At 45.0% G+C, this 23,096-nt stretch overlaps 1 protein-coding gene across 1 annotated transcript; it reads right to left on the reverse strand.

Annotated features, from left to right (window-relative positions):
* Positions 1-205: 205 nt before the first annotated feature.
* LOC133459498 (four and a half LIM domains protein 1-like) lies at positions 206-18,639 on the reverse strand. The gene is made up of 6 exons (XM_061739482.1): positions 18,489-18,639; positions 5,852-6,026; positions 5,570-5,744; positions 4,024-4,193; positions 3,656-3,842; positions 206-1,602 (listed from the first exon to the last, which is right to left on the reverse strand). The coding sequence occupies exons 2-6, from the start codon at positions 6,002-6,004 to the stop codon at positions 1,448-1,450; spliced, it is 840 nt and encodes a 279-aa protein (XP_061595466.1). The 5' UTR covers positions 6,005-6,026; positions 18,489-18,639; the 3' UTR covers positions 206-1,447.
* Positions 18,640-23,096: the final 4,457 nt, after the last annotated feature.

A 23,096-nucleotide genomic window follows, 5' to 3' on the forward strand; every position in this document is an offset into this window, starting at 1 on the left:
ACAAAACCTAAATGTTATTACTTGAGGTAAACATGCACCGCTTTCTTCACACGCCGTCCGCACACGGTTCGTTCACTCGTTCACTCGTTCACTCGTTCACTCTCATCCTTCAGCGGCTCGGAGCCGTCCAGTCCAGAGAACTGTTTCTCTCTCTTTCATCATCCATCTCAATCTTCACAGTGTGTTTAAATAATGAAGGTAATGCTCGGTTTCAGAAGGTTTATTTCAATATAAAATATACACGGAGACTTGCTCTTGGCACATATTTCAGTTTGATCATTAGTTTTCTCTTTCCTGGAAGACAAAGTGTAAAAGACCATAAAAATGGTTCACTTGCTGTAAGTTTAATAATCCTTTTGCCATCCATCCATCCTTTTGCAAGCAGCAATTTAAAAATAATGAAAATCCCAATACAGTGTGTGTGTGTGTGTATGTATGTATGTATGTATGTATGTATGTATGTATGATAATATAATATATATATATATATATATATATATATATATTATATAAATGTTTATTTAGGGCCTCAGGTTGATACTTTTTTTAGACATAAAGGAGATAAATAAGTCCAGATCAGGAGTTGACACAGCTGGCTGAAGTCTGTGACAGGCTTTGGTCCAAATACTCCAGAGAAGATTTCATTTTAAATCACATTTCTTTCCCCATTTACAGTTTGTCAAACAACAGTTGAAGAGCCGCTCAGTAAATGCCGTGTTTCCAACCGTAGACGGCCCCAAACAAAGTGACAAATACAAACGTATGATCTGATGTCACAACGGCATTACATAATATCAAATGTAATTCAGTTTATTTGAACGGGACTAAACACAACAAAAGTCACCTGAAAGCATTAATGTATCATGTATCATGTATTTTAAATACATGAACACTTTAACACTTTAAGATGTGTGCTGAATGATGCTCATGAAGTTACACATTTCTCCAGAATGACATTGTTGATTGACATTCATGGTGATTCGTTCATAGTATTTTAGTGAAGAACAAATTGGTGTGCTTCTCATATGGGCAATAGTTTGTGAACATTCAAATCAACGGGTTTTCTGCATTAATTTGCCATAAAAATACAATCTGAGCTTGATCTAAGTGGCTGCAGCTGTTTGCTCTGCAAATGTGTTGAACTGAAGCGTTTGTCAATAGCAATAGTCAGATACTTGCACATAATCTTTAAGCGTGTCGTTTAAAACTTGCTTTCCAACAAAGGTTGCTATGACAACTACTGGAAGCGTTAGCATGCAGCATCAGCACAAACAGCAGAAAACAATGATCTCAGTCTGGCAGTTTCTGCTTTTTACCCCGAGGTAAGTCAAAAATAAATGCCAGCTGAAAAATGAAGGAATGTTGAAATGGGGACATCAGAATTTAAGTAAAAAAGCTATAGACCACAATGTTTCTATTCATGGCTTTATGTGACGGCGCTGGTCCGTCACTCCTTGTCGCTGCAGTCGGAGCAGAGGATTTCCTTTCCCTTGGCCACGAAGCGCTTGTTGGACAGACTGAGGGAGCATCTCTTACAGTTGAAGCAGTACTCGTGCCAGGAGCTGCCCTCGTACTTCACAACGTTCACACCTTTACCGAAACCTGGAGGGAGAGGAGAGCCGAGGTTCAGACTGAGCTCCTCTGTGTTAGTAGACGGTGAGAAAACACACTGATCTACATGTTTTCATTCATCTTGAAGCCAATTCATGCAGCAATATCACTAAATAGTCACTGATAAATGCTGTAATACCACTGTGAGCCACTAGAGCCACTTCATTGTGTCTAAAACAGGGGCTGACGCATGAGCTTTCCAGTGCTTTGCTGCCCCCACGTGGTCGTAGGTGGTATTGCTACACAGAGGGGCTTTAAAAGATGTACAGGACTGTCTCAGAAAATTAGAATATTGTGATAAAGTCCTTTTATTTTCTGTAATGCAATTTAAAAAAAAAAATTGTCATACATTCTGGATTCATTACAAATCAACTGAAATATTGCAAGCCTTTTATTATTTTAATATTGCTGATCATGGTTTACAGCTTAAGAAAACTCAAATATCCTATCTCAAAAAATTAGAATATTCTGGGAATCTTAATCTTAAACTGTAAGCCATAATCAGCAATATTAAAATAATAAAAGGCTTGCAATGTTTCAGTTGATTTGTAATGAATCCAGAATGTATGACATTTTTGTTTTTGTAATTGCATTACAGAAAATAAAGAACTTTATCTCAATATTCTAATTTTCTGAGACAGTCCTGTATATCAATTAGGGGTGGGTTAAAAATATCGATATTTTATCGATATACATGTGTAGGAACGATTATCGATACATAAATAAGTATCGATTTAAAAAAAAACAAAACTTTTTTTTTTTTTTTTTCTTAAATCCCAGTGTTCCTACCTAAGTCAGTCCTGGGAATTGCTCCATCTACCAACCCCGGGACGCCCTGCACTGAGCTCAAGTCTCCTCCTTACTTGAGGAGTGAGCAGGCTGCTTCTTTTCACCAGGCAGGGTGGGGTTTCTCTGGCCGGACGTAGCGATGGAAGGATCACGTTATTCCATTATTGTAACTAGAATATCGATATCGAATCGTATCGGAAATCGTATCGTCTTGGGACCTAGTGTATCGGAATCGTATCGAGGTCAGTGATGATACCCAGCTCTAATATCAATCCCCCACTGTTTCAGAAATGTACCTGATGTCTTTGCTTGGGTCATTTAGTGAATGTAAAGCTGTCTATAAGTCCTAATCATGCTGCATATACTGTAGAGCTCATGACTTCCTTATCACAGTTTAATATGTTTTCAGACAAACTCAACACTGGATCTATAGAAGACTTTGCATTTTAAGAGGTCACCAAAAATTGGGGTAAAAGATGAGGCAGGGAGTTTTTAGTTGGTAGTAATCTACATTTTTGCCACTTTACCTCACAAAGATCCAACATCCTGCATCTTTGCTCTGGAATAATATGTCACTTGCATTTTATCTTCAGTAACTTCTGGCCAAGGTTTACTCAGGTTTCCATTTGTACGTTAAAGATAACACCGTTTCTTGAAGTCTTCATGACATGCTTGTGACAGGCTTGTGTAAAAATACCAGAGATATGTATAAAAGCTGGTTTTTCAGGGTGTTGAGCCAGAGAAGTCATCCACCCAGCGTGATATCATGTCACAGCTTTGTGCGAGCCATTTCAAAGGGACGGTGAATGCTGCATGTGTAACGCTGGGTGGAGATAAAAAAGGAGGATTCTGCTCTGATCTGGCTTTACAGGGTTGTGTTATATTCTTAGGCAATTAAGTCTTGTTTTTTCTCCTCGTGGCCTCTTTAAATATTGCTGTCGTGGCCATTTAAGTGACTTTTTCATTTGACTTCAAGTGACTTTATGAAAATACATCAACTGATAGATATAGAGGAGCAACATGGTTAACATGACGGTAAACTCTACATAAAAGACTATTTCTAAACTGATGCAAGGCTGGCAATGTGTTGAATTCCACATTATAGTGTTTTCATGAAAGATTAGATGTTTTTAGTTGTTTCAGATAATCAAAGTTCCCTGTTGAGAGTAGCAGTTAACTCCTGAATTCTTCCCAGTTCTCTTGACTGAGAGCATGCTGACTGCTAGAATGAGAGAGTGATTTGAAGGAGGACGACCTGTGATGGGGTTCTGGCAGCCGCTGCACTTCTTGGCCACAGAGTTCTTGTAGCAGTCGACACAGAAGACCTGGTCCTCGTGTTTGGTGAAGCTGGTCCCTGCCAGAGGCTTGGAGCAGCAGCTGCACACGAAGCAGTGGCTGTGCCACGGCTGCTCCTGGTAGTTCACCCCTCCAGAGGTGATGGGCTGGGGGGAGACGGGACACGCCACTGATAGCATCCAATAAGCCAAAATATACAATTTGATGCTAAATTGACAGGTGTCTTAAAGCGACCAGAAGAGAGAGCACGGTGCAAACTGAGCAAGGTATCACTTTCAAGTCATAATTCGGCTTAGAAGCAAGTTTACACTGTTTTAAACGTTTTACCTTCTTGCAGCTGACGCAGTGTTTGGCAAATTTCTTATCATGGCAGGGGGTGCAGTAGACGTCACTCCCTTTGGAGAGGAAGCTTTTTGATCCTATCGGCCGCTTACAGTGGCAACAGGTGAAGCATTCATCGTGCCACGAGTTCCCTTTGTACTCCACAACCTCTGTGCCTGAAAAAGATTGATAATGCCAGGGATCAATAACTAGTACGATGAAGGTTTTGAGCTGCCGATTCCTGCAACTTCAACCAGTTCTTTGATGCAGTAATGGCACATAGTGACATAGTATACATGCACATTGAGATGCTCCTCTGAGTTTTTATTAGGGGTGTAACGATACACTAATCTCACCATACGGTACGATACACGATATTGAGGTCACGATAACGGTACGATATTACAGCAGTATTTTTTTTAACAACCTTGAATGAGGTCACCTAAAATAAGCTGGGATAGGCTCCAGCAGACCCCCGTGACCCCGCAAGGGACAAAGCGGGTAAGATGATGAATGAATGAACCTTGAATGAGGAACATATGACTGGAAAAAATGGTCTTTTATTTGAAAGACACAACATACAAAACAATACTGTGTGTTTGCCCTATTGTTACAGTTTGTAATGTTTTATAACTGTTTAAGTTTTAAAGAGAAAGCCAGGCCAACCATTTTCCACAAACTGAACTAAAAGTAAATGTCAGGTTTGCATTATGATCTTCAGTTTCATACAAGTACAAATATTTACCCACAAACTGAATAGTTTCTCTCATGTATGACTTGACTTTTTTCTTTTCCAGAAATGTAACAACTAAAATTAAATAAATAAAAGTAAATAAATACATACAATTTTACATCATAAAAAGATTGATTCATGCTCACCTTATAAGTGTAAGAAGAGATTTATTTTTGTTAAGGTTATTTTGGTAATTCAGGGTTCATTATTTTATAACTATATTCTTTATATTCTGATGTAAATCAGGGACTATAATGACACTAGTCAGTTTATCTGTAGTGATTAGTCTGTTTTAGATTGGGCTGAGTGATACGCCACAGTACGGCACTAGGTGCTGTGTTGATGTTCTAAAATCCTACACTGTTGAGGGACATTAAAGTTCACTGGAACTCAGCAGAAGTTGTCCCCGTGTTTATCCTACTCACCACCCCAAAAAGGTTTAATTTAATAAGGTAAGGCTTAACTCTACACCAGCCTTACATCAGTAAAAGTTCAGAGCTCAAAACCCTGCAAGAGTCCCGTGATCGGGACCAAAACGGGACTAGTTTCTTCTGAGGGGAGGAAGATTTTGGTCCGCGGGTCGAGTCGCGGTCGGATGCGCGTTACTAGTCAACACAATAGATTAATATTAATAACCCAATATCGCGATACAGTTTGTCACCTCCACGACACGTATCGTGACGTTTTTGTATCGCGAAATTTCGTGGAACAATATATTGTTACACCCCTAGTTTTTATTCAAGTAAGTAGAGTGTTAACTCCGTTCCAGTACAGTGCTTCTCTGTTAGTGGATCAGAGGTTTGAAGAGACCGGTCCTACCAGCCACTATGGCCTTGTAGCAGCCGTGGCAGCGCGGAGCGTCTTCCCTGGAGCAACACTTCCCACACATGATGGCGTCGTCCTTGGTGCTGAACGGCTCCTTGGCCAGAGGCTTGTAACACTTGGCACAACGGAAACACTCCTCGTGCCAGTAGCGGCCTCTGTGGGTGAGCTCCTGGTGAAGGAGGAGAGGTTCTTTCAGAGGTGTCAAACAGGAACTAGATACCGCACACGCTGAACTTCCTCCGAGGACGAACCCGGAGATAAATCCCCAGGACGCACCTTTGACTCCACAGAGATGGGCCGACGGCACTCGGCGCAGGAGTTGGCACAGAACTTGGTGTGGCAGCGAACGCACACCGGCTTGCCCTCGCTGCGGACGAACCTCTTCCCCCCGAGGTCCTCGCGGCAGTAGAAGCACTGGGAGTTGTCCATGGTGGCGTCCAGAGAAACTCACCTGCAGCAGGTTAAATCACACTCATGAGGTCAAGATTAGGGATGGGAATCGAAAACCGGTTCTTGTTGAGAACCGGTTCCCAGTGTTTCAATTCCTTGGAATTGTTTGCCTTTTTCGCAAACGATTTCCTCATCAATTCCAGTCGGCGCGAATGACGTCACCAAGCACGTTGCGCAACGTGCGCATTCGCGCCCAGCAGGAAAACACGGGGACAAAGCGGCATAAACGCTCGAAAGTTTGGCTACATTTTACCAAAAAGGATGACACCAGGGTACAATACTTGCAATATGGACATTTCAACAAAGGGGGGAAAATGTTAGGACTCGGCCGGCTGATGCGCTGGTGGGCGCGGAGTCAGCCGGCGTGTTACAGGCTGATTTATGGTTCCGCGTTACACCAACGCAGAGCCTACGGCGTGGGGTACGCGGCGACGCACACTGTACGGTGTGCGTCCCCACGTACCCTACGCCGTAGGCTCTGCGTCGATTTAAAGCAGAACCATAATTCATGCTTTAGAAGAGCTGCACGCTCGGCCACGTGGACGTGCCAGGCGCTCCGGCGGACAGCGGAGCTCCTGACACAGCTGCAGCTCATCAGCTCATCTATGGAGAAGTTAAAGAGCTTCTACCGCTAGATTCTCCTTTCGTCAAGGCAGGGAAGAGAATCAGCCAGAATAGATGAATGTCACCGAGCAGTTACTAAGTTTGTGGTGTTGAACATGTTACTGGACATTCTTGTGTAATTTCCACAAAATAATTTGTTGTATTTAGTTAATTTCTACAGAAGAATATTTATTTTATTATTATTATTTTATGATTTAGTGGGGACCCCCTGGCACCATGGAGGAGCCCAAGGCTGGGGGCGTCTTAATACCTCACTTATATTTTTTTGTTCAAACATATAAAACAAAGTTGATACTAAAATTGTTTGTTCTCCTTTTTTCCAAATGAGAATCGATAAGAGAATCGATAAAGCATCGAATCGTTAAGCAGAATCGAAAATGGAATCGGAATCGGAATAATCTTATCAATTCCCTTACCTAGTCAACATGGTAAAAGCTCCGCCATCCCAGACCCCTAAACTGATCCTAAACCAGGTCTGACATGAGTATTTGGAAATTCAAATGCTAAATTATTCAAACTGAGTCCTAGAGTCAGGTTCCAAGTGTGTGATAACTGTAACCCTGGGATACGTAAACCCACCACGCTGGGGCACTGTTGACACACTTGCAATCAGACTGAGGGAAACGGCTTTTGAATGAGCTCTTTTGTTGATTCCTAGATTTCTGATAAGTTTCCTCTCACTTCTCACGCTCCCAGAAAAACCACGTCTGTAAATTAAAACAAAGCAAGTGTTGACAGCGGCGTTCATGGCTCTGGACGTGCTGCACTTTCTCCCCGTATCTTATCTTGCTCATAAACAAACACGTCCAGCAAGGATGATAAAGTTTACGGGTCATGTGAGAGTCTCAGATGACTTGTACTCTTTGATCAGATCCAACATCTTTCAGGATTATCAGTTTAATGATCAACGTAAGAACGCTATGATTTGTCCAGTTTTCATCCCAGCTAAAGCAGGTCGAGGGATTAACCTAAAACCGCACAACTCAAAGCTCTTCTGCAACAGGCTGATATTAAGTCCTCAGACTTTATGAAATCCAGGAACTGGTCCCTCCCAAACCTTTCGTGCTTTGCTTTCACCCGTCTCTCCATTTCAACAAACAGCTCTGTGGTTTTTCTTGGCGTTACTGTATAATCTGTGTTTATCCTAATTCTGAAAACAATAAGCAAAACCCGGGACGCAGTTTGCTGCAGCTTTCCAACTTCAAATTGACTATGTTCCCTCACACCACATAGTTAAATATCCTCGATGTCTAAAAAAACTACTCATAAACTTCTCTAACCATAGAGCCGAGATCACATTGTTGAGCACCGTAACTCCGGTCCCGGAGCTGTTATTACAGGGTCAGGGCTTAAGATGGTAAATAAACTGCATTTTGGCAACAATTACAGCAATAAAAAGAGGAATGTTGAGGAAGAGATGGTTCTGGTCTTTCCCCCGTCGTTTCCCACGTCAAGTTCACAACCGTTGGCTCCAAAGAATTCTCCCAAACTGTGGAAAGAGTGTGTGCATATTTAGCAGAGTGAGGTGAATAAGCGAAGGAATCCCTGGTATGACGGCTGTGGTGAGATCTGGAACGCTGACAGCTCTTTGACTGAGCACACACACCAGATCTTACATGAGCCACTCCCTTGCAAAACCACAAACCATAGAGTTCTGCAGGATTGCTAAGGATTTATAAAGGAAGTTCTGGTTTTGACCAAGGGCGTTACCGCAACTTCAGACTGAGTTTGACGGATGGAGCAACAGGCAACACTCGGAAGAGATGTAGCCTCGTACTGCTAACAAGTATCTGGAGTCCAAAGTGGTAGCCGGACCAATGTCGCCGGCCAAAAAGTGACACAAGGCTACGATACCAATAACAGCCCTTTTTTTATTTGTATTTATTTTACATAAAGTCAGGAAGTATAGGATTATTTCTGTTTGGGAAGCAGGCTGCTCTGAATGGAGTCAGGTCAAAACTATGACTTATTTCTAATGGGTGTGGTAGCCCAGTGGTAGCCTAGTGGGCTCGGTTCAGGCTCAAGTCCACGGATTGCAACCAAGGTGAACCACTCTGGGCCCTTGAGCAAGGCACTTAACCATAACTGTTCCCTGGGCTGTGAAGAAAACAGCAGCCACTGATCCCAGTCCAACTAGAGATGGTTAAAGGAGAGAATAATCTGCCCTTGTGGGATGAATAAAGGCTAATAATACATAAAATAACAGAAAAGTTGTTATAAAACCCTCCAATGGAATTAGATCATCTTAACAGTTTATTATGCTGGCAGCACAAACGTTGGTAGATTTAGTTTGTTACCCAGGGTCAGAGTAATGTTGGGCGTAAGAATGTGAGTACTCCACTCAGTCAAGAGGAGACATACTTTCTTTAGTGATCTGGTCTCCTTGCAGACAGAACTGCAACCTGCAGCTGATTTTCTGGAGTTGAAGATTCATCTTCTTTTCACTTTTCTGTTAATTCATTACTACTACTACTACTGCTACTGCTGCTACTACTACTAATAACACTACTAGTATTACCACTACTGCTACCACCACTACTATTACTACTACTACAACTGCTACTACTACTACTACTACTACTACTACTACTACTACTAGTATTACCACTACTGCTACCACCACTACTACTATTACTACTACTACTACCACTACTACTATTACTACTACCACTACTACTATTACTACTACTACTACTACTACTACTACTATTACTATTACTACTACCACTACTACTATTACTACTACCACTACTACTATTACTACTACCACTACTACTATTACTACTACTACTACTACTACTACTACTACTACTACCACTACCACTGCTACTGTCGTTGAGCAGACCAGCTTATTACGGATTGTATTAAATAGTTTTTAAATCACTAAATGGCTTGGCTCCCCAATACCTTCCAGAACGTCTCCACTCTCACACCAGCCAGAGCTCTGAGGTCGTCAAGTCAGTTGCTTTTAGACGTCCCTAAATCCAGGCTCAAAACTAGAGGTGACCGAGCTTTTGCGGTGACCGGCCCTAAGCTGTGGAATAGCTTACCACTAAACATTAGATCTGCTCAGACCCTAGAGGTTTTTAAGTCTTCTTTGAAAACTTATTTATTTGCTTTGGCTTTTGGTGTACGATAAATAGTTGCCTTTGTGAGAAGTGATTGTGCACTTTATGTGTCTGTTCTTTTAATCTTTTATTACTATTTTATTGATCATTCTAGCATGTTAGTGATTTTATTGTTTCTACATTTTGTACTGTATTTTCTTTTGGTATTGTTTCATTTTATTGTATGCTGTACAGCACTTTGGTCGACTTCGGTCGTTTTTAAATGTGTTATATAAATAAAATTGACATTGACAAATTCCTTCAGAGGAAGACGATATATTCTGTCATCCTCAGACAAGCTAAAGGTAACACTTGATATTAACCCTGATCCTGTTTTCATTCTCCTTTTGTCTTTGACTGCTACTAACCTACGAGGAATCATTTCTAATCCTCCGTCACTTATCTCTGTCCTGCTATCAGCTAAAGGTTATCTGATGGCAGTGTAGCGCTGGCAGGAAGCCAGCCGGCATCCACACAGGCCGCTGCAGAGGAAATGAGGCCTGGCCGCCGCGCAGCTACGAGCTACCACGTTGTTCCTGCATGTCTCCCCTTTGTCGGAGGGCAGTAAACATTCTCGCTGTACGACGGCACACACATCATTTCCTTTCATCCGAGCTGCCAATATACAACTCTTTGTTTGATCACCGTGGAAACGGGGAAATCATAAATGCAGTCGTGTGGCAGCTGATGACCGAGCTGCAGCCAAGGAAAACTCACACACACCGAGGGGAAATTATTATTTGGTCCCCACGGGGTAAAAGCTGCACTTTCTGGGTGAGACTTTTGCTTTCATCAACAAAAATGATGACTAAATATCGTCGTCAACGTTCCTTTATCACCTGAGGAAAACGAGACGCAACAAAAATGCTGGTCATGTGACGATAAAGATAATTAAATGTATAATGCAATATCTTAGACGTATTAAAAACGAGACTAAAATGTAGATTACAAAGTAAAAACTATTCTAAAATGTGTCTTCATTTTTGTTGACCAAAACGAGACGAAATGTTCTAACAAAGATCCTTAATGTTTTCAGTAGTTTCTCTGGTTTAATGTCCATGTTTCCAGTAGTTTCTCTGGTTTAATGTCCATGTTTCCAGTAGTTTCTCTGGTTTAATGTCCATGTTTTCAGTAGTTTCTCTGGTTTAATGTCCATGTTTTCAGTAGTTTCTCTGGTTTAATGTCCATGTTTCCAGTAGTTTCTCTGGTTTAATGTCCATGTTTCCAGTAGTTTCTCTGGTTTAGTTCTGGGTGACGTTAGTCCTCCATCAGTCGCTGCAGCAGGAATCAGATCCAGAATCAGCTGCAGAGTTAGAGGCTGATGCCGTTAACGCAGAGCTCTAGTTAACGTCAGTTAAAAACTAAGTTACATAGAGAAACACGGGGATCTTCTCTGGGGGGAAAAGAAGAAGAAGATCCATCTTTGGATACACTTTCTACATAGACGTGGAAAAGAAAACCCAATGTGTCGTTGAAAAAGAAAAAGACGGGGAGAAATGCGGAAAAATAAATATGTTGTAAACTCAAATTAGAGTCTTATGTATCTGGAATGAATGTATTCTTGAGTCTATAAGGTAACAATAATATAATAACAAGATAACCTTGTTTGAATTGTAAAATGGGTTTGGATAAATACAATCTTTGACTAAAACTAGACTAAAATGGTCCTGGATTATTCTGACTAAAATAAGACTTTTAGTCGACTGAAACTTGACACAACTAAAAGGAGAATGAACGTGACTAAAAGTAATAAAAACGATGATAGCTGGACCCAAAGACTAGACTAAAACTAGAATTGAAACAGGCTGATGAAAACACTAGTGACGTAGGGGGGAGTTCTACGTCATTCTGGACCTTTCTGTTTCTAAATGTCAATAAATCAAGTCAGACTGGAATCACATGTTTGTTCTTGTGCGTGAAATTGAACGATCACACACAACAGAGACGAAGTGTGACTTTCTTTGTGATATTTCTTCCCAGCAGAGGAGTTTTTGTGGAGCCGGGAGGTCGGATACATCAACCATCATGATGTTTGTTAGTTCTGGTTCATCCGTGAAGAATCAGACACCGTCGTCCTTCTCATGTCAGATTATAAACCTAAACCCTCCTGAACTCCTCGTCCTCAGAGAGCGTTTCTACAGTAAAGCTCTCACAGGGACCAGAGCGGGGACATCACGTCATTCTGACGGGGGGGGGGGAATAAATCACCCCCATATTAAAAACACTGAAGAGAAAGAGCAGACGACGAGAAGAGGGTGGGAAAACATGATAGGAGGTGTGTGTGTGTGTGTGTGTGTGTGTGTGTGTGTGTGTGTGTGTGTGTGTGTGTGTGTGTGTGTGTGTGTGTGTGTGTGTGTGTGTGTGTGTGTGTGTGTGTGTGTGTGTGTGTGTGTGTGTGTGTGTGTGTGTGTGTGTGTTGGCATGAGCTTATCGTAGAAGAATGTAGTGGAAAACTGAGAAACAGGAAGCCTCCATCAGACCTGTAGAGCTGGCACGGTTCACACACACACACACACTCTCTCTCTGAACTGTTTACCGTCTGTTTTCATCCGTATAATTAATGCAGCTTTCCTTTAAGTCCCGGCTGAACTGCAGCTCGTGCAGCTGCCGCTGCAGCGCCGGCCTCAGCTGATTGTTCACCAGCGTTTTCATCAGCTATTGCTGCAGCAGAAAACGTCTCCTGGTGAGAGTTCCTGGCCGTTCCAACGTAAAAGTTTGAATGCACAAGATGACATTCCTATCTGCATCTTGTTCAGAGATCCGATCTGCTCAAGGACTGTAGTCCTTCTGATCTTTGAAATCTCTCTTGAACTTCTCGTCTGTGTCTCCGTCTCCAGCAACTTGTACCAACGTGAATGTGAAATAAAGGTGTGGATGACGACTAACAGTGCCGTTGCACTGACATTCACCTCGGAGGTCAGTGATGATACAAATATCACTTAATTGTTAAGGTGTGAAATTGTTGAGGTAGTGAAATGACTTTCACTCAGGTGAAAGCTAAAGGTTTGCCGTTTAAGCTAGAAATTCAGCTGCTTTTTGCCACAGAGGTTTTTCATCCTCACAAACAGCATTCAGGTTTTGAAGGGCGTAAACTGCCACTGAAGTGACAAAAACAACCTTTATTCTTATTGGTATTGTCCAGGCTGCAGTTTGAGAGAATTGTTCTCTCATCCTGCACTCAGGGTCGTGCCCTTATTTAGCGCTCAGTAAAAAAGAACAACACGACGACCTGCTCAGACCGGCTGAGCTGAGGAGGAAAGGAGTGGAGGAAATGCTTGTTTGGATCTGTCAAAACATCCATCCATCTCCTTCCTACACCCTGGGCCCGCTCAGCCCAGCTTCTCCATGATCAACGTGGCACAGAGAGAAAGCAGCTGCCAGTAAAGACTAAGCAGGATATTTAGCACATGTGGTGACGTTCTCCCTCCACCTGAGATGTTTCTCAGGCCGACACAAGCCTGTTGTTCTTTATCAACCGCATGACGACTCAGGCGTGCGCTCCACGCTGAGTGATCCGTGTGTCTTATGCGTCAGCAGAGGTGGTAGTAACCAGTTACATTTACTCCATTACATTTACTTGAGTAAGTTTTGGGAAATGTTGTACTTTTAAGAGTAGTTTTGAATCACTATACTTTTTACTTTTACTTGAGTAGATTTGTGAAGGAGAAACTGTTCCTCTTACTCCGCTACATTAGGCTACGTTGAGCTGTTACTTTTCTTTTATCCCTTTTATCCACGTACGCGTCAATCTCATGACATCACTGGGTGATTCTTTGGGAAACATGTTAGTTTTTGCATGTTTTGTCACATTTACACAGACTCAAACACACACAGAGTTTCTATGAGTTCATGTTTGTTCTAGTTCTGCTGGTTAAAAAAGAAAAGTACAAACGCTGGAAATTTGTGCTACTTGTGCTTAATTTATTTTTTTATTCTGTTATTTTATTTATTTTATCATTTATTAAAGTACTTTAATTTACTTTAAGATTATTTTAATTTAAGCAATGTTTTATTAATTTTATTATTTTATTGATTTAATTTTCCTGAAGATGATTATTTTGTACTTTTGTCTGTTTGAATGGATGTGTTAAAAAAAATAAATCAGACATTACTCAACAGTTACTCAGTACTTGAGTAGTTTTTTCACCAAGTACTTTTTTACTTTTACTCAAGTAATTATTTGGATGACTACTTTTTACTTCTACTTTTTTTTTTTTTTTTTATATATATTAATGACCACACAGCCAGGCTGGTGGAATTTGTTTCTCTGCATTTAACCCATCTCTAATTAGACTAGAGAGCAGTGGGCTGCTATATAAACGGCCCCCGGTTGAGGGCCTTGCTCAGGGGCCCAGGCTGGTTGACCTGGGTTGCATTCTTGGGGCTTGAACCTGGTCCTCCAGACTCCAGTCCACTTCTGTAACCACTAGGCTACCACTCCCCCTACTACTTGAGTCATATTATTCTGAAGTAACAGTACTTTTACTTGAGTACAATTTTAGCTACTTTACCCAGCTCTGTGCGTCAGATGAAGTGCCAGATCAGGCTGAGATAGTAATGACTAACGAACACTCACTACTGCGGTCGGGGGGGGGGGGGGTGATCCCACTGATCCCGCTGCTCCCTTTACTGTGTCCTCAGATGTTCCTCCCGTCTGCAGCAACTGTGTTGCTAAATACACGTTATCTGCTCATCTCTGCTGATATCATCCTTTGAGCTGCTGCCAGTAACTCTTGCCACATTGGGCTTGTTATATCCTACTGCGTTACCCAATATTGTAAGAAACCAGACTCGTAGGGTGAATCTGCTGCCTCATCCAGCATCAGGAATTCCTTGATCTTTCCCTGTGATGGGTTTACTTTGTTCTTTGTCATGGATGGCAGTGAAAACGGCCGTGGAGGACGTGGCTGGCTGTGTGAACTACAGCTCCGTACGCTGTTGTTACACCCTGGTCTAGTGTTTAATGACAAGGCAGAGAAATGGCACCAGCACCAGCACAAACAGGCTGATTCTTTGAAAATAGGAAGCTTGAAAATATGCGTTGCATTCCTTGTGGACCCAGCGTTTCTCCGGGAGCGTTCCCAGCCCTGATACGGATCACACCGTCTTCAAAATAAATACGCACAAGTGTTTGGGGCTCGGCAGCGAGTTCAGGTAAACATTTGTTCAGCACTTCAGCCTCCAATAAAAGGCTGGGTAATTATTATATCTGGCTCTGGTGATGCACATTCCAGACGGAGGGACGAGCCGATGCACCAGTGTTGGTGGAAGAGCGGCACGGCCCTGGCTTCAGCAGGAGCTGCTGGCCAGCCGGGCTTCACTCATCCATCCACTCATCTCTCCACTCATCCCTCCACTCATCTCTCCACTCATCTCTCCACTCATGTCCCTTTTCAATAACTGAGAGGGGTTTTTAAGAGCAGAGCAGTTGAAATAATTCAATCCGTGACCACTTCCTACGAGTATCCGTGTCGACACCAGACCGTGCTGAGAGCGCTTTGAAAGCCCAGAGTGAAATTTAGTGTCCGGGTCCTCCAGATCTCGCTTGTTCCCGTCTGCCTTCATAAATCTCCGAGCAATAAACCGCCCGCAAGTCTCCGTCTCTAACCGTTCCTCCAGATCCGGCTCTGACAGCAGAAATACAGAAATGACATCCACGTTTATGAGCTGCTCTTCGGGGAACCAGATATAAAGGACAAAGCTGAGTGAACTCCCAGATGTGGGTTGGTGGAGGCGCTGGGCCGGGACCAGACTCACACCAGTGTTCCCTGACAGATTTCATTACTAGATGGAGAAACCTGCAATCTGAAACTACAAGGCTTTCTTTTTTAGGTTTTAGAGCTGAATTGGAGGTGTTCTAGCGATATGTGTTGATATTTCCACCCAGACCTAGTGTGTTGTAATCCCTGAGTCGTTGTTCAGCATCGTCTGGCTGAAATCAGCAAGACTTTACTTGAAGCCGTCCCGGCCCACCGGCACAGATCCTGCTCTGATAAGTGAGAAAGATGAGGGCACAGCATCCTTGATTTCCAAGAAGATTTTCACATGTTTATTCATGTTTATCCATGCAGCAGCTGCAGAGAGCGTCTCTGCGTCTCGTGTGTGCATTTTTTATTCATTTTTTTGCTTTTGCACAGCTTTACGTGCATGTGTGGAAACTGATGAAGTTTATTCTTTCTATCATTTCCACCATACAACCATCTAAAAGTCCTGATCATTGAGTTTGAGTTCCAGGCCTGTTGCTTGTGTACGCAGGTACAGGTTGAACATCTTTTAATGATGAAATGAAGCTACTGTAGACTTTTTTATGGTCTTGGTCTTGTCTCAGACTCGGATAATTGAGATGCCGTTGCCACACCAAGGTGACAGAATCTGGTGATCAGTTCTTCCTCTTGTTAATGTAGTTTTGTAAACTATTTGTATTTTGCATCTGATTGAATGTTTTGGTGCATCTGCATGTGTCTGTATTTCATTACAGTCTTGTGTTTATAACGGCCTTGTTTGAATAAATATAAGAATAATATTTGCATATCGTTGTGATTGATTAAGCATCAGGTCTATTTCAGTGATGCTGATATACGGTGTAATCTGATTACTATAATGGTAAATAATGCAATTTCAAGTCGATATTTGTATCTTTAATATCTAAAATTCAGGTTTCAGCTCCAAATTCAGTCCAATTTAAATCAGTAACATTTACTATTCATGACTTTTCTGAGGTGGAGGGGGTGTTGGGTGTTGGAGGCTTGGTGTTTTGTTAAATTACTTTGGGACTAGTTTGTAGTCGTGTCAATCCTTAAAGGCTCTGGAGTCAATCCTCCAATAGTGTAGAAATAATATGTCGCCACACATATCTGATCTCAGCTGATTGATGGAAACATTTATAGTGAGTTCAACATCATCATCACTTCTCTGTGTTATTGATCTGCAGTTGAAAACAAGCTCATATGGAAACTATCTGAACCAGGATGATGTTCTACAATTACGCAGGATCAGGACATTACTAGGTGTTTTTGGTCTCGGTCTTGATTATTAGTCTACATGAAGCACAGGTTTGTTTTCCCTCTTCTAAATCAACTCTGTGACCTGACCAGGTTGGGAACATCGATGTATTTAGTGATCATGCCCCCTTTCAGCTTCTTCCCTTCATAGGGTGGATCATCCAGGTCCATATATGGATTTGTCTTTGGTTTTGTGTCAGATGCTCTTCCTGACACAACCTTCCTCTCTTTCTCCGGGCCAGGCGGGTGATGTGAGAGGCTAGTAGGATGAGAGGCGGGTGGTGTGAGAGTCTGGGGTGTGAGAGGCTGGTGGGATGAGAGGCTGGTGGGATGAGAGTCTGGTGGTGTGAGAGGCTGGTGGGATGAGAGGCTAGTGGGATGAGAGCCTGGTGGGATGAGAGTCTGGTGGGATGAGAGGCTGGTGGGATGAGAGTCTGGTGGGATGAGAGTCTGGTGGGATGAGAGGCGGGTGGTGTAAGAGGCCGGGGTGACGGAGGTAGCCGAGTACCCACCACCCACATCCTCACCAAACACTTGGATCATGTTTGTAATATCGCCCTCTCTTTGTCCTGGTGGAGCTGTCTCTCTGCTTCCTTCCTTCTGCATGACACCATGATTTACGCCGGCATTACCAAACACATCACGACGGGTTTAAAGAGTCAACCAACTGCCAAGTTTCTCAGTGAAAGTGTTCCTGTCTTAAAGCTGCAGGAGCGGCAGAGGCCTATGAAACCCCAGTAGAACAACACCAGGGATCAATGAAACACACGAACCACGGTGTCTGGATCACTTCTGTCTTCCTTCTTGTTAAAATCGCAACAGGAAAAACACAACGGGGAGTTAACATGCTGTGAAGTCACCCAGTTGCAGAAGAGTTTCATGAGGCTGTTATGTCTTTTATAGGACTGAGCTCATGGTGATTTCTTTACCATGCAGCCTCTGGCTGCACTTCACGTTAACTTCTAACTCCCCGTGGCCCTGTGCCGTGTGTGTGTCTCGCTTTGAAAGGTTAAACCTGGCTCCTGCTGAAGGATACCTCAGCGCGTATCCAGTAACGTAATTGGTGATTTCACACTGCTCAAAGTGATGTGTGTCTGTAACTTTACTCAGACTTAAGAAAAGTGGAGCCGTGTGCGTCACTTCCATGTCCAACACACACACTCGCCCTCACAGGAGGGGGGACGATGAAAATAACAGTAAAGGAATTTTGATTAACCTCCGTGAAGCATTTTCTAGCCTCAGTGGTTCCATCATGGGCTGGAAGAAAAAAAAGAGACTCCTAACTGGAACCAGATTTCAGGAGCAGCCCAGATTTTCACAAGTCAGCATGTAACTGCGTAACTGCTGCATAGTTACTGTACACACACACACACACACACACACACACACACACACACACACACTCTTGCAAAGACAGACAGGCAACGCCCCAGACCACTTTAAGGCTTTAGTTTCTCTCTGGTCATCCCAATGCTGCTTTGCAAATAAAGTGTATGAGGTCATATTTTATGGAGAAGAAGCAAAAGTGCACAAGAGAGTCAGTGCAACAGTTGTTTTATAAATGGCTCTTTTCCTGAGATGGCTGATGAGTAAAGATCAATAAGCTTGCATTTGTCCCGTCTCAAAGTGCGTGTAAAGTCTGTCAAGTGTAGCTCCAGACGTGCACACAGCTGCCCTGGTGGTGCAGCGGGGGGAGCGGGTCGCGGCAGCGGCGCTGCTCGGTCTGCTTACCCGCTGGGAGGCGCGTCTGCGGCGGCGGTAGGACCAGCGGCTCCCGGGCTACACGCAGCGGAGCTCCGCTGCACCGACGCCGGCTGCAAGTACAAGTACTGCCATCCGCGGACCAGCCCGGACCAGCCCGGCCCACCCCGGCCCGGCCCGGCCCATCCCAGCTGGGCTCCCACCCAGCGGACCAGAGCTGCACGGTCCGCCTTCAAAATAAAAGACCGCGTCACCCATTTCTGGAAAGAGCGGTGGCTTTCAAAATAAGAGCAACGGTACAAGTATTAACTAGAAAATTTCAGAAAATTTTGATATGGGCATGCCCTACTGCCATTCGTCCCCTCTTGTGGTTGTGATCGGGGTGGTTCTATGTCAGTTTGAGGTGTTTACAGTTGCATTTCATTCATTCCTGTGCTCCCCGCAGGGGGTGTGGTTTAGGGTTGTTAATTAACCTTTGGGGATGGGGCCGTTTTGCATGGATTTTGACATAAAATTTCCTTAAATCACAGCTTGATGAAATTTGAATATGTTGAAGTCCACAGCGTGCCGAGTCGGCACTTTTTTCTTCTTCTTTAGTTTCTCTGAGCCAATTACACATTATGACTTCGGAGCAAACTTGCTGGGACATTCACTCCGGGGAACTGAATGGTCTTCAGTGTGTTCCCACTTGTGAAAAAGCTTTCTGGAAGTCCAGCGATGGACTCCAAGTGGCTTGATTGGTTTTATTTCCTTCCCAGATTAACAGGCAACAACAGTTGTGTCTCTGAGCTCCTCGGTCATTCCTGCTTGGTATTGCGTTAACTCACCTGGATGCTCCAGACCAGTTAATCTCCAAAACCTCTACTCTTAGAAAAGTTAGCAAATGTGCAGATGATCAGTTAACAGCATGCTTTTGATTAGCAGCACCTGGTTGGTACCGACAGTACTGTCTTAAATCTCCACACAAAGACAGGCATCGCTTTTCTTTTTGTTACACGCTGCTGTACTTTGACTTTCTTTTCATTCTTTGTCTCTTTTAGATGATGACGGTGTCATAGGTCGTAGTTCCCCTGAGGTTTATTTATGTCTTTTTAAGACCTGATGAGGACCCGCTGACTTTAGATCATCTCCTGATTCACCAAGTAAAACCTTAGACCTGAAACAGGTTCTGCTCCGTCATTCACTTAAAACCCTGACGGTAATTTAACTGTATATAAATACAGTTGTATGAAAAAGTTTGGGCACCCCTGATCATTTTCAAGATTTTCCTTCATAAATCATTGGTTGTTGGGATCAGCAATTTCAGTTAAATATATCATATGGCAGACAAACACAGTGCTATTTGAGAAGTGAAATGAAGATTATAGGATTTACAGAAAGTGTGCAATAATTACTTAAACAAAAGTAGGCAGGTGCATAAATTTGGGCACCCCAACAGAAAAATTACATCAATATTTAGTAGATCCTCCTTTTGCAGAAATAATAGCCTCTAAATGCTTCCTATAGCTTCCAATGAGGGTCTGGATTCTGGTTGAAGGTATTTTTGACCATTCTTCTTTACAAAACATCTCCAGTTAAGTCAGATTTGATGGTTTCCGAGCATGGACAGCCCGCTTTAAATCACACCACAGATTTTCAATAATATTCAGGTCTGGGGACTGAGATGGCCATTCCAGAACGTTGTACCTGTTCCTCTGCATGAATGCCATAGTAGACTTTGAGCAGTGTTTAGGGTCGTTGTCTTGTTGAAGTATCCAGCCCCGGCGCAACTTCAACTTTGTCACTGATTTTTGAACATTGTTGGCACGAATCTGCCGATAGTGACTGGAATCCATGCGACCTTCAACTTTAACGAGATTGCCAGTACCTGCACTGGCCACACAGCCCCACAGCATGATGGAACCACCACCGAATTTGACTGTGGGTAGCAAGTGTTTGTCTTGGAATTCTGTGTTCTTCTTCCGCCATGCATACCGCCGCTTGTAATGTCCAAATAACTCAATTTTAGTTTCATCAGTCCACAGCACCTTATTCCAAAATGAAGCTGGCTTGTCAAAATGTGCTGTAGCATACCTCAAGCGACTCTGTTTGTGGCGTGTGCGCAGAAAAGGCTTCCGCCGCATTACTCTCCCATACAGCATCTCCTCCTTGAACCGCCACCTTACCGTGGTGGAGGGGTTTGAGCACCCGAATGATCCTAGGAGCTATGTTGTCCAGGGCTTAATGCCCCTGGTAGGGTCTCCCAAGGCAAACAGGTCCTAGGTGACGGGTCAGACAAAGAGCGGTTCAAAGCCCCTTATGAAGAAGACAAGAGCAAGGAAGTTTACGTCGCCCGGACTGGCGTTACCGGGGCCCCACCCTGGAGCCAGGCCTGGGGTCGGGGCTCGCAGGCGAGCGTCTGGTGGCCGGGTCTTGGCCCACGGGACCCGGCCGGGCGCAGCCCGAAAGAGCGACGTGGGCCCGCCCTCCCGTAGGCCCACCACCCGCGGGAGGGTTCATAAGGGGAAGGTGCCGTGTGATTTGGGTGGCAGCCGTGGGCGGGGGCCCCGGCGACCCAATCCCTGGACGACGACTCTGGCTTTAGGGACATGGAATGTCACCTCGCTGGGGGGGAAGGAGCCTGAGCTTGTGCGGGAGGCTGAGAGGTATCGACTAGAGATAGTCGGGCTCACCTCCACGCACAGCCTGGGCTCTGGAACCCAACTCCTTGAGAGAGGTTGGACTCTCTTCCACTCTGGAGTTGCCCATGGTGAGAGGCGGCGAGCTGGTGTGGGCTTGCTCATAGCTCCCCAGCTCAGCCGCCATGTGTTGGAGTTCTCCCCACTTAACGAGAGGGTCGCTTCCCTGCGCCGTCGGGTCGGGGACAGGTCTCTCACTGTCGTTTCGGCCTACGGGCCGAACGGCAGTGCAGAGTACCCGGCCTTCCTGGAGGCCCTGGGAGGGGTGCTGGAAAGTGCCCCAACTGGGGACTCCATCGTTCTGTTGGGGGACTTCAACGCTCACGTGGGCAATGACAGTGTTACCTGGAGAGGTGCGATTGGGAGGAACGGCCTCCCCGATCTGAACCCGAGCGGTGTTCTGTTATTGGACTTCTGTGCTAGCCACAGTCTGTCCATAACGAACACCATGTTCGAGCATAAGGGTGTCCATCAGTGCACGTGGCACCAGGACACCCTAGGCTGGAGGTCAATGATCGACTTTGTTGTCGTTTCATCTGACCTCCGGCCGTATGTCTTGGACACTCGTGTGAAGAGAGGGGCTGAGCTGTCAACTGATCAGGTGGTGGTGAGTTGGATCCGCTGGCAGGGGAGGAAGCTGGTCAGACCTGGAAGACCCAAGCGTATCGTGAGGGTCTGCTGGGAACGTCTGGCAGATTCCCCTGTCAGGGGGGTCTTCAACTCCCACCTCCGGGAGAGCTTTGACCGGATTCCGAGGGAGGCCGGAGACATTGAGTCCGAATGGACCATGTTCTCCACTTCCATTGTTGACGCGGCCGTCCGGAGCTGCGGCCGTAAGGTCTCCGGCGCCTGCCGCGGCGGCAATCCCCGAACCCGGTGGTGGACACCGGAAGTAAGGGATGCCGTCAAGCTGAAGAAGGAGTCCTACCGAGCCTGGCTAGCTCGGCGGACTCCCGAGGCAGCTGACGGGTACCGGCAGGCCAAGCGGGCTGCGGCCCGGGCGGTCGCGGAAGCAAAAACTCGGGTCTGGGAAAAGTTCGGGGAGGCCATGGAGGAGGACTACCGGTCGGCCTCGAGGAAATTCTGGCAAACCATCCGGCGCCTCAGGAGGGGGAAGCAGTGCTCCGCCAACACTGTTTACAGTGGAGGAGGGGAGCTGTTGACCTCGACTGGGGACATCGTCGGGCGGTGGAAGGAATACTTCGAGGATCTCCTCAATCCCGCTGACACGCCTTCCGTCGAGGAAGCAGAGGCTGAGGATTCAGAGGTTGATTCATTCATTACCCAAGCTGAAGTCACTGAGGTAGTTCGGAAGCTCCTCAGTGGCAAGGCACCGGGGGTGGATGAGATCCGCCCTGAGTACCTCAAGTCTCTGGATGTTGCGGGGCTGTCGTGGCTGACACGCCTCTGCAGCATCGCGTGGCAGTCGGGGACAGTGCCTCTGGACTGGCAGACCGGGGTGGTGGTCCCTCTCTTCAAAAAGGGGGACCGGAGGGTGTGTTCCAACTACCGGGGAATCACACTCCTCAGCCTCCCGGGGAAAGTCTATTCCAGGGTGCTGGAGAGGAGAATTCGGCCAATAGTCGAACCTCGGATTCAAGAGGAACAATGCGGTTTTCGCCCTGGCCGTGGAACGCTGGACCAGCTCTACACCCTCCGCAGGGTGCTCGAGGGCGCATGGGAGTTTGCCCAACCAGTCCACATGTGTTTTGTGGACTTGGAGAAGGCTTTCGACCGTGTCCCACGTGGCATCCTGTGGGGGGTTCTCCGAGAGTATGGGGTCGGAGGCCCTCTGCTGAGGGCTGTACGGTCCCTGTATGACCGGAGCAGGAGCTTGGTTCGCATTGCCGGCAGTAAGTCAGACCTGTTCCCGGTGCGTGTTGGACTCCGGCAGGGCTGCCCTTTGTCACCGGTTCTGTTCATTATTTTTATGGACAGAATTTCTAGGCGCAGCCTGGGG

The sequence above is a fragment of the Cololabis saira genome, chromosome 14, assembly GCF_033807715.1.
Source record: "Cololabis saira isolate AMF1-May2022 chromosome 14, fColSai1.1, whole genome shotgun sequence".
NCBI lineage: Eukaryota > Metazoa > Chordata > Actinopteri > Beloniformes > Belonidae > Cololabis > Cololabis saira.

Coding starts and splice junctions, on each gene's coding strand:
- LOC133459498 (XM_061739482.1), bottom strand. CDS start 6,004: ATGGACAACTCCCAGTGCTTCTACTGCCGCGAGGACCTCGGGGGGAAG. Junction 5,745..5,851: donor CCATCTCTGTGGAGTCAAAG/GTGCGTCCTGGG, acceptor CTCCTTCACCAG/GAGCTCACCCACAGAGGCCG. Junction 1,603..3,655: donor CTGCCAGAACCCCATCACAG/GTCGTCCTCCTT, acceptor CTCTCCCTCCAG/GTTTCGGTAAAGGTGTGAAC.